Consider the following 12,447-nt stretch of genomic DNA (forward strand, 5'->3'; position numbering starts at 1 on the left):
CACCTCTGCATTTATCACCCACTCCTGGTTTTGGCTTACAAATACTGATGTAAAATACTGACCAAATACTGCTAGTGTGACGGCAGCCTTACGCAATGTCGTCAGTATGTGTCATATTATTGCGATATAAGCACACACTACACACGATAGAGCTAACAAGGACACTGCGCCTGCGCACACCTGAGGGACAGAGCATTGCGCCTGCGCAGTGAGCAGACGAACCTGCAACGCATCTCGTTTTACCATAGAGCGGGTACCTCGTGTACAGAGCGTCACTGTGAGTCACCAGCGATGCTTTATACTGAGGAGCAGGAAGAGATGGACCAGAAGTGAGGGCAGAGCTTGTCTCAGCCGCTGTGGAGCGGGCACCCGGCGTCAGAGCTGCACAGTCCTCAATCCCCGCTGCTGTCCGGATATTACTGCGCGGAGGAAACAGGTATCCCTCTAAATAACACGTGTGTGCAGCTATTGTCCTCTGTGAGCAGCCACTGGCTTGTCATATTACATCATGAGAATGAATGAATGAATGGGGGATGTGTGTGACTCCAGCAGCCATTGTGCTCCCCTGTATACAGGCTGCAGTCAGCACATAATGGGTGCTGGGATGGGATCATAGTTAGGGTTTTGGTTTATCAGGGGCGGAGGTGTGAGCAGACGAGCTGTGGTGTTTCTAATCATTGGGTTTTTGTTGTTCGCCATCGATCATTAGGTCAACAGAGACTCTGGAATATTAATTGTACGCGCCACATGGTCCGTTCATCACAGATCCAAAAGTCGTGGATTAATGGGACATAGGGCTTAAGGTTCATCTGCCGGACTATTGTCATAGATCCCAAATATAACTTATGTTTCACAATCTCTAGTCTTAAAATAAATGTTTCCTTCCCCTTAACTCCATACGGTCCTTCCACACTCTTGGAAAAGTTAAGGTACATTTTCTGTTGACTCGTATTAAGGTTTGGGCTGAGCCCTTTAAGGAACAAACAAACATCTATAGCTCATTTTGAAAAAGAGTTCGGTCTGAAAACGTGTCTACAAAAACGGTGGTGCAGCAACGTTTTGGTGAAGATCCTTGGGTAGGAAAGGTTTCACTCAGGAGTCACTTCAAAGAAGCGACAAGTGTGTGTGTATAATAAAATATATATATATATATATATATATATATATATATATATATATATATATATATATATATATATATATATTCTGTATATATAATTGTCTCTAAGGGTCACTTCCGTCTGTCTGTCCTTCTGTCATGGTTATTCATTCGCTGATTGGTCTCGGCAGCTGCCTGTCATGGCTGCCGCGACCAATCAGCGACGGGCACAGTCCGATTACTCCCTCCCTTACTCCCCTGCACTCACTGCCCGGCGCCCGCTCCGTAATCCCCTCCGCTCACCGCTCACACAGGGTTAATGGCAGCGGTAACGGCCCGCGGTGTAACGCACTCCGTTACCGCTGCTATTAACCCTGTGTGTCCTCCAACTATTGTGATGTCATGTTAAAAATAATAAAAAAAACAAAAAACCTGCTATACTCACCCTCCGCCGCCTTTCCCGCTCCTCTGGACACTCCCGGGACCGCTCTATTGCAAGCAGCAGCTTCCGGTCCCAGGGCGGCGGAGGGTGAGTATAGCAGGACTTCCAACGAAATGAATTGGAAGCAGTGTTGATTATTTTGGATGATCTGCTCTAAGATGTCTGCACATACCCAAAAGAGCAAAAAATATCGCATGCAGTGTAGGTTTCTATGTCGGGCTTTACATTTTCCAATCTATATTATACATATTAGGTAACATATATGGCATGTATCTCTACAGCAGATGTAAATTTTTCAATGCAAAATAACTGAGTCTATTGTCCATTTGGTATCTAAGAAGTCTCCCCTGCCAGTGATGGGTTAATAGACCGTATATGACCTACAAAGGCTGGATGCTCCAGAGAAATGGATACTTCTTTTTATGTTTGCTTTTTTTTTTTTTTCTTTCCTTATGCTTGTAAATGAGAACTAAAACACAAAGACGGAAATAAAGTTTTGTATTATTATATATATTTTTTTTTATTAAAACAAGATTCTCCGCAGCCTGGATTATATGGAATGTAAGGCTATGTTCACACACTGCATTTTTTTCTGCAGTCAAAACCTGCTCTCTTGGCAGTAAAGAAGCTACTTGCAACAAAGCAGGTTTTACTGTATTTTTGTCTCTTGTGCATGCTGATAAAATTTAGACCCCCTCCCACCTCAAAAAGAAAAAAATGATGCTACTTCCTTTTTTTTTTTTTTTTTTTTTTTACACCAAAAACGCATCAAAACCTGACACCTGCATTTTTTGCACTTATTGCATTCTATGGGTGAAAAAAAAACACTGAAAGGGTATGTTCACACGTTCCTGATTTCCATCCTTTTTTTTTCAGGACTGAAACCGCAGCTCTTGGCAGAAAACGCAGGTCCTTTTTTTTTGGTCCTTTTTTTGTGCTTTTTTGGTGCGTTTTTTGATGCGTTTTTTTTATCCTTTTTTTTTATGCAGTTTTCTATGCAGAGTCTGTGTGTTTTCTAGGAAGTTTTTTAGGGTTAAAATGGCTGAAAATACCCTACCCCTAACTCTACCCCTAACCCTAACCCTACCCCTAACCCTATTCTAACCTTAGTGGAAAAAAAAAAAAAAAATTCTTAATTTTTTTATTGTCCCTACCTATGGGGGTGACAAAGGGGGGGGTGTCATTTACTATTTTTTTATTTTGATCACTGAGATAGGTTATATCTCAGTGATCAAAATGCACTTTGGAACGAATCTGCCGGCCGGCAGATTCGGCGGGTGCACTGCGCATGCGCCCGCCATTTTGCAAGATGGCGGCGCCCAGGGAGAAGACGGCCGGACGGACACCGGGAGGCCGGGTAAGTATAAGGGGGGGTTTTGAGCACGGGGGGTTTTGAGCACGGGGGGGGGGGGGGGGCATCGGAGCATGGGGGGGTGGGATTGGGGCAGCCACACTCCGCCCACGCACTTCCGCCCGCTTCCCCGCACTTCCTGCTGCAGCGGTTCGGCACCACAAACCGCAATAAAACCCGCAGATATATTTTTGATCTGCGAGTTTTTCTGCGGGTTTGACCTCACAATGGAGGTCTATGGGTGCAGAACCGCTGCGGCTCCGAAAAAAGAAGTGACATGCTCCTTCTTTTTTCCCGCAGCTATTCAGCGCGGCTTTTTTTTTTTAAATTCAGGATCATGTGCACAGCGGTTCCTGTTTTCCATAGGGTACATTGTACTGTACCCTGCATGGAAAACAGCTGCGGAACCGCAGCGGCAAAAACGCTGCGGTTCCGCAGTAAAAAACGCACTGTGTGAACATGGCCAAAGAATTGACATGCTGCAGTTTCCAAAAAGTTTTCCAGTTCAAAAAATGTGTGCAGGAGAGTTCTGGAGTCTCATAGCTTTTGCTGGTGCTGTAGAACGCAGCTTTAAATTTGAATTAAAAGGATGCAAAAATGCGAGATATATAATATTATGTTATATTATATGACATTTTACAATGGACGACCAGGCTTTGGATCTGCACTGAGTGATCTGTAGTAGCTCGTTCAGTGCCCGTAGGCTGCTGTTATTCTCGTCAGCACATATTCTGTTTACATTGGACGATGCGCTACCGAGAAAAGTGATCTTTTGTGCAATCCAAAAGATAATTTCACCCAACGATTGAGTGTTTTTTGCTCGTTCCTCGGGTGACGGGCAGCCTGTTTTGATTGCTTGATAATCATGAATGCACTGTAACGTAGCTTTGCCCTTCACAGGACATGTGCCGTTTCCTCTGTAGCCTAAAGTCAGATTGGTGTTCTCTCCCAGTTGTGTCCACACATTGCTTCCGACGTGACATGTAGCTGCCATCACTGTGCTGTGGTCTTCTCCCAAGAGCATACATGGGTTTTTACCTGTAGGTAAATCCCGGCCATGCTGGAAGCGTCTGATACATTGTCTCCACTTCTTCTTCCCCCCCACACAACATGCGGCAGAGCATGAAGATCAGCGCATCCCTCTGTACAAAAGAATGAGTTTATTTCCATACTGTCCCTCCTGGGTTCAGGCTTATCCTGTCGTTTGTATATTTTTTTTGTAAAAAGTACAAAAAAAAATATATAAAGTGTTGTATAGGAGTTCCCTAATGTCCATGGCGAGAACGGCTAGGCGTTGCGGTGGGTTACCCTTGTCCAGGACTATCCATCTATTAATTTACAAATTCCCTACAGTCCATGTGAAAAGTGATCGACGTTCACAGAGCGACTTCTCGAAGTGAAAACGCAAATGCATATAACTATCCACCACGATAGGGCAGGATTTCATAATGTGTAAATTTATTGTGCGTCTTCTAATCTAAACCCCATCACCTGATTCTTATATTCTCTTACCTTGATGTGAAGACGTTTTTAACCGTTTCTATAATTTAGTACAATCGTGCCCATTTATACAGCCATTACTGATATGTCTATACTGTGAGTCGGTGGTGGTGAACCTATGGCACGAGTGTCGGGGATGGCACTCTGAGCCCTCTCTGTGGGCACGCACGCCATCGCCACTACATCCCCGGATGTTGGAGTGCTGAGATCTGGCCCGTGCAGGCTAGGGGGCCGCTGACGCCACCTGGATGTATGCAAGCAGCGTGCACTCTCTGCTGTGAGCATTCACAAGTCTGCAGTCACTGACCCTGGACAACCCCTTTAATGGTGACTCAATACAGATTGGAAATGTTGCAGATTGTATGTGTGAATTTGCACTGGTAAAATCTGCAGAAAATTAAATCTTTACATGCTGAAAACTTTAGTTTCCTCCGCACATAGTCTTGTTAGCTTCTACATTCAGCTTTGTACTCGCTGACTGGTCCTACTTTAGCTCCTTTCATCCCTTCCCAGTCACACCACCTCTTATCCACTGGTCGTTTATGATTCAATGGTCCTCGGTCTGAACCCATTTTACTGGGCCGTTATCAGCCCCATAATGTCCTCATCAGATTCTTCTCCCTTTCTGTAGGTCAGACCCTAGGTACCTGTGCAGCCTGTCACCTATCAGTCAGTGATTGAGATACGACCTCCATCCAGATAAAGACGTAAACGCACTAATGATCCGGCGGATGAGGTTATGTCTCCATTATCTGGTGCACGGTGTCACGTGTGTGAACTCTCCATTTCCTCCTAGTATAATACACACCCAGCGAGGATATATAATATAAAACCATAGTATTGGGCACTGCTGGTATTGGTGTTGACAGGTCTGATCGTTAGGAATTCTTTAAAGGTCTGTATTGGCTATTAAGTAACTTTTTTATTTTTTGTTAATCCTCTTAGGTTTCTAATACTACGGTAGATGTAATCTGCTTATTGTGGAAGTTTTCCAGCATTAAAAAAAAAAAAAAGTGTTTGCGGTTTGCTTACCAGCTCCCGACCGCCACCGGCTGCCAGAGTCCTGTATTTAGCTCAGTGTTTGCTCAGTCTGACACATAATTGCATCCTGTACAGAACATGTGACCAAACTTCTACCTCGCTGTCTGTATCCTCACTGCTCCCCGGTCCACTACTTTGTTCTGTCCTAGGGCGTTAATGAGGTTTTTATTTATGGTGTTTTTTTTTTTTTTTTTGTTGTCTGAATTATTTTTATATGCCACATTTGTTTTAATTTTTTTTCAGGTCAGAGATCTTACAATGTCAGAGGAAGACCATCGCGTTTTGCGGAGCCGTCGCTTAATCTCCAAGCCTCTGGTAACCCCAGAAAAAGAGGATGTGATAAGAAGATCGGACGGAGACCGGCCATTAAGAAGCATGACTAACGGTAAGGAAGTCTGGCCCAACGTCGTGTGTTTTGTAGTTAGGTGGGCGGAGGGGAGATGCTGGTAGAAAAGGGGGTAGATGCATCAGACGACACAAAATGTTAGTTGAACTTTATGTAATTTGTAGAAAAATTACGTGCAACTTGTGCCATGTTGTTACCTAATGTACGTGGCCCATTGAATCCTTTTGTGACAAAAAAAAAACTACTAAAAGTAGAATAATGTTCATAAAGCTGAAAAGGAAAATCACAATCTGTTTTTACCCTACACAGGCTGGTTTCTGAGTGTTAGGAAGGAGAACCTTGTATCCACTGGACTTTCTATCCTTTCTTTCATCATAGACAATATTTGTCGACATGTTTGATCCTGAAAATCGGCCTGAGCTAAATGCTAACTCAGCTGGTGCTATGGTTTATTAGCAGGCATAAAAATGTGGTCAGCACAGCAGCCTTGCAGCGCTGGGGTCCTGGGTTCAAATCCCACCAAGGACAACATCTGCAAGGATTTGTATGTTCTCTCCATGTTTGCGTGGGCTTCATTTATTGTGGCTGGTAAACTCCGCATTAAAGAGGCGATGTCCGTAGAGATTGGCTTGCTAAGTTTCCTACCGAGAGTAAACGGGCCCCTGTGAATAGATCCAGGGGGCCGTTCATAAGAAATCTAACGTAGAAGCAATGTGCAAATAAAAAATAAAAAAAAATGTGGGACTCTCCATGTTTGTGGATTGCCATGACACCCCCTGTGCACCCCAGCCTGGTTTGCATATGGTTTCTGAGCTGGATTTCTCATAACTGGCTCATCGGATCTCTAAGAGAAGGATATAATTTTTATTGGAAGACAAGCACCTTGCCAGTGTTCCCTTTAATGGATATTTGCATAATAAAGTGACGCCCCTTGTAAATACCAGAGCTTTTTGGATTCTGTGACTCTCTCCCGGTGATATTTTAGGTACCAAATGGCAGGTAACTTCTGTAAGGGGTTTGTATGTTCTCCCCATGGGTTTCCTCCAAGTTCTTTGCTATTTTTCCCCACTCTGCAAACATATTGATAAGTATATTTAGGTTATCACCACTGTCCCCATTGGGGCTCACAATGTTTTATCAAGCGCTGCAGAATACGTTGGCGTTAGCCGAGGAAGCACAATTAATGGAGTGCTCTAATGTATGCATCTCCATTGGCTTCACAAATTCCCTGTTCTAAGGGTTTAACTATTTAAATATCTTCATTGATGTATTCCTCTGTTTAAAAAAAATAAAATAAATACAATTATACTGCTCTCCCTCATAAAGCCACACAAACACAGCCAGAAAAAGCGGTCAGTATATTAGAATGAAGCAGTGACTGCGTTCTGCTGATTCTAGCAACCTGACACACGATGTTGTGACCAGTCCATTACTTATTAACACGGCCATGTACTCAGCAGATGCAATCTACCGTAGAAGCTTAATCATGGGGTCAGCAAGGGATCTGTGATTTCCAAAATGATTGCAAAATGTATCCTGATATAACGAAACTGAACAAATTGTACAAACGTCCCGCTACATGTTGTGACCGTGATAACATTTTGTATGTGGTGGATATTTTTTATTTATTTTTTTTTAAATTTTGGTTCAGCTGTAAGTTTTGTTCCTCTCGGCTTATAGTTTCTGAAGTGCCGGGTCATTAGAAAATGCAGCTGCTGGAGCCACGTATTATCCTGAATTTTGCCTTAAGGGCACAATTATTCTGTTTAGGAGTGTATGATTTGCTTTTAAAATGAGAGCTGGTCCATGTAAAGCTCATATAGACACTAGAGATAGGAAACCATAGCCTGGAGGTGTGTGTGTGGTTTTTGTTTCCCACTGAGCAATGTGGGAGGCCATCTGGCATTCATCAGGTAGATCAGCATACTTTATACCCGGGTTTTTGATCAAGAGACAAAGACATACCCACCAGGCTGTCCTAGATAGAATCATGTTTATTATGGTAAAACCCCATCTTTTTATAGTCTGCCCCCACCCTGAAACGAAGCATCATCAGTGACACTCCTTTCAGGGACTGTGCTAGTCCCTGCTGTGTCACTATGGGATGTGCACAATGACAGCTCATGCTCTGTTGTTGACTCAGATCTGCACAAAAGAGCCAGCAACAGAGCGCAGTGTCAGAATACCTGGCGGGCAGAGACCAGTGGCGTCGCTTGTGGGGGGCACTAATCTGTGTTCTCTGGTTATTCTGACACTACTCTGTTGCTGATCTGAGCCGGCTACAGAGCGTGCTATCACTGTGCACATCACACAGAGCATGATGACGCTTTGTTTCAGGGAGAGGAGTAGAGGCTGTGGCAGTGACCGCAACTTCTGTCCCCTATTGGCGCTTTTCTTGTGTATCAAACAAAGTGTCATCAGAAAGAAAGGAGAATAGCAGAATAGTGTAGTTAAGAAATAAGCCAATGCTTAATGCAAGTATATTAAAAAATAGTTTAGATTATGGCATTAAATAGGGATTTAGAATGAAAATAACACTGCCTTCAGACCACCCCTTTAAACTTTAGTGACATGACTTAATTTGTGAATGAAAAGCATTAATCTGGATTTGCAATAAGAACCAAGGTGAATCAAACAATGGGAATTAATCAGCGACTGCAGACAATAGATTCCAGTGTTCAAATGGCGTTTACTGTTAAATGCCAAAAGTAGGATCTCATCTGGCCATGCAGCAGGCACAGTATAGATGTACACAATTTTGACAACCAGTCAAGCTAAAGCAGACAGTTGGGGGCTGGTATTTCCAGGGTAGTAAGGGACCATGGTTATTGGACCCTTCCAGCCTAAAAATAGCAGCTCGCAGCCGCCCCAGAAAAGGCTCCTCTATTAGATTCTCCAATTCTGGCGCTCTGCCTAGCGCTTCCCACTTGCCCTGTGATGGTTGCAAGTGGGGTTGATGCCACCTTTTGCATAGTCAGGTGACATCATGCCCACAGGTTAGTAATGGAGAGGTGTCTATAGGACTTCTTTCCATTACTAATCCTATAGTCATGGCGAAGAAACACGCTCCCAGAAGAAAGTACGGTAATTTATTTAAAAATAACGAATCTTGTTATACTCCCCTTACGCCCATTCCATTGAAACCATGATGTCTGTGGGGGAAAAAAAAAAATCCTTCACCTGTCTGAAGTTTTGTTCAGTACCGTAATTAATGTCTGCAATAAATGGTCTTCAGCCGCCCAATCTGAAAACCACGGGAGAATGAGCTGCTGCAAGTGCAGCCTTAGTGAATAGCAGTGACGTCGTGAAGGTTACCGCTGGTCACTGAGGCTGTGTTCCCAGCCGGGCCAATGAACTGCGGTGACCTCAGTGAGATCACCGTGAGAAAATGCACATGACAGCAAGGCAAACAATGGATGTTCGGGCCTCCATTCTTGTGAATGCGGTTCAGTTACTATTCTGGTATCCGAACAGAACTTTTTTTAACTGATTGACTGGACCTGAACATCCAGGGTTCGCCCTTCACTAATCCTAATATATAATTTTTTTTTTAACACCACTTTTACCACACTTAGTTTTCCTTATCCCTTTATCTGTAAGTACAATAAAGGTAAACCCATTGTAGAGAGATAGCCGCCCTGGAGTGGAGTTAAGGTACCATCACATTTAGCGACGCTGCAGCGATCTAGACAACGATGCCGATCGCTGCAGCGTCGCTGTGTGGTCGCTGGAGAGCTGTCACATAGACAGCTCTCCAGCGACCAACGATGCCGAAGTCCCCGGGTAACCAGGGTAAATATCGGGTTACTAAGTGCAGGGCCGCGCTTAGTAACCCAATGTTACCCTGGTTACCAGTGTAAATGTAAAAAAAACAAACAAAAAAAAACACTACATACTTACATTCCGGTGTCTGTCGCGTCCCCCGGCGTTCTGCTTTTTTTTTTTTTTTTTTTTTACATTTACTCTGGTAACCAGGGTAAATATCGGGTTACTAAGCGCGGCCCTGCGCTTAGTAACCCGATGTTTACCCTGGTTACAAGTGAACACATCGCTGGATCGGCATCACACACGCCGATTCAGCGATGTCTGCGGGAGATCCAGCGACGAAATAAAGTTCTGGCCTTTCTACTCCGACCAACGATGTCACAGCAGGATCCAGATCGCTGCTGCTTGTCAAACACAACGATATCGCTATCCAGGACGCTGCAACGTCACGGATCGCTAGCGATATCGTTGTTCATTGTGAAGGTACCTTTACTAGTAAAGTTGGCTTTAGACATGTGATATTTATTGGCCTGTTCTCATTATCGGCAACTTTATCATCCCTCTGTCTACCTGACTTGTGCGATCAGCAGCTGCCTCTTGTCTGGTCTAACAAGAATGAACAGAGAGGAAATTGAAAACCGCTGAGAAGCTGTCATATCTATTTTAGTGAATTCTTATGATATATTTTTATGAAATTTCAGTCCCAGAGTAAATTTTCATACAACATTGTACCATTGCTCTGTTATTCCTCATGGAAGTTTGTGAACATATTGACAACTGGGTGTTCCGTTTTGGGGGCGTGTCTTTGCAAAGTCAGGTGCTGTCCAATCAGTACTAACAGAATCACTCTGTAGGGACACGCCTCTGATGAGTGGTAACACCCAGTTGTCTATTTTTATAAACATTCAGGTTGAATAATAGAGAAAAGTGGCACAGAGTGATGGGAGCAGATGCTCCAGGATTATTCATGGCCGGCAGCAAGTTCTCTTTAATGGATTATCAATGAACCAACCGAAATGTCTGTACATGAGGCGTTGGATCTGGCTCTGTCTGGGGGGGGGGGGCGTTGGATCTGGCTCTGTCTGGGGGGGGGGGCGTTGGATCTGGCTCTGTCCGGGGGGGGGCGTTGGATCTGGCTCTGTCCGGGGGGGGGGGGCGTGGGATCTGGCTCTGTCTGGGGGGGGGCGTTGGATCTGGCTCTGTCTGGGGGGGGGGCGTTGGATCTGGCTCTGTCCGGGGGGGGCGTTGGATCTGGCTCTGTCCGGGGGGGGGGGGCGTGGGATCTGGCTCTGTCCGGGGGGGGGGGGCGTGGGATCTGGCTCTCTCTGGGGGGGGGCGTTGGATCTGGCTCTGTCTGGGGGGGGGGCGTTGGATCTGGCTCTCTCTGGGGGGGGGGCGTTGGATCTGGCTCTGTCTGGGGGGGGGGCGTTGGATCTGGCTCTGTCTGGGGGGGCGTTGGATCTGGCTCTGTCTGGGGGGGGGGCGTTGGATCTGGCTCTCTCTGGGGGGGGGGGCGTTGGATCTGGCTCTCTCTGGGGGGGGGGGGCGTTGGATCTGGCTCTCTCTGGGGGGGGGCGTTGGATCTGGCTCTGTCTGGGGGGGGGGGGGCGTTGGATCTGGCTCTGTCTAGGGAGGTGGCTGTTGGCGATCTGGCTCTGTCTGGGGGGGAGGGGCTGTTGGATCTGGCTCTGTCTGGGGAAGCCTGTTCCTTGATAATACAAAATGAACAGACTGGTCCTGTATTAAGTGAAGTCAGGGAAGACTGTTTCAGAAATGGTGTAATACAGAGGACGCTTGTTCTGATGAATGGATAATAGTTCTCCATATCGTGATTCCACCTGTAATTATAGGGTGTCGGCGTTCTGCTTCTTATGCTGCCATGTGACGTTGACACATTTTCTTCTTGTCATCCGGACGCTCAGTCATGATCTTAGTAAGCGTTACATCATAACGACTGACTCCACGGTGACTTACAGATAAGTGATACATCTCAGTCTGAACCGTAGTAAACCCTAGGAATGTGCTGATTTGTGGTGAGCGAGCTGTAGGAAGGAGCAGCAGGTTGGAATTTGGTAGAGCTGTTCTGTCTTCTGTTCTGTCTCCTCCAGAGTTATTACACTCCTGTACAATTATCTCTGCCGGCATTTACTGTGCAGACAATACATCCAGGTTCTTATTGATCAGTCCTTATAGGATCACCACCAAAAAATTAATCTATAACAATCTTTTACGAATACCTGACTCGTAATAAGGTGTTTCAGGAAACTCCTTTAGGGTCTGCTTACTGACACTCCCTCCGATCAGCAGAATGGAGGACGCTTACCTCTAGTTTGATGGTCAGGCATGCCTCCTGTTACTCTCTGTGGGACTTCTGCACACCGTTCAGTGCTTTTAATTGGTTTTATGTTAATTCCTTTATTAAAATCGTTTAAGGCCACATTCACACATTCAGTATTTGAGTTTTTTACCTCAGTATTTGTTCCACTCCTGGTTTTTGACTTGCAATCAGAGGAAAAGTATAACAGAAACTCGTCACCACTTCTGTATTTTTCATCCACTCCTGGTTTTGGCTTACACATACTGAGGTAAAAAACTGACCATCATGTGGACGTGGCCTAATGCTTATTACATTCATACCTTGCTTGGAGAATAATTGGAGCATTTTTGAGATATTCTTAAAGTTTTATTCTCAAGTAAAGCAGAGCAGGCACTTCACTCCTTGGCTATGCTCTAATTTGCCACCCATGTTTTCGTTAAAGCTTGTGGACAGCCCCTTCTTGATCAAAATGTTTGGCCTCCATAAAATAAGGCTTATAATCACTTCCTGTGCCGGCGCCGTTCCCAAATTCTTGGCTCTTGTATGGTTGTTGAGTTCATGACCGCTAGGGGCTGATGTTTATAGT

At 45.0% G+C, this 12,447-nt stretch overlaps 1 protein-coding gene across 2 annotated transcripts in view; it reads left to right on the top strand.

Moving 5' to 3' along the window:
- The first annotated feature begins 308 nt into the window (after positions 1–308).
- Positions 309–12,447, top strand: part of SOAT1 (sterol O-acyltransferase 1) — a 33,060-nt gene continuing 20,921 nt past the window's right edge. The window contains exons 1-2 of one of the 2 annotated variants that reach the window (XM_069737698.1): positions 309–436; positions 5,677–5,818. In XM_069737698.1, the coding sequence (XP_069593799.1) occupies positions 5,692–5,818 (127 nt within the window). In that variant the 5' untranslated portion in view covers positions 309–436; positions 5,677–5,691. The remainder of the gene's footprint in view (positions 437–5,676; positions 5,819–12,447) is intronic. The other variant, XM_069737697.1, reaches the window with a different exon arrangement.

This window comes from Ranitomeya imitator, chromosome 8, assembly GCF_032444005.1.
Source record: "Ranitomeya imitator isolate aRanImi1 chromosome 8, aRanImi1.pri, whole genome shotgun sequence".
Lineage (NCBI taxonomy): Eukaryota > Metazoa > Chordata > Amphibia > Anura > Dendrobatidae > Ranitomeya > Ranitomeya imitator.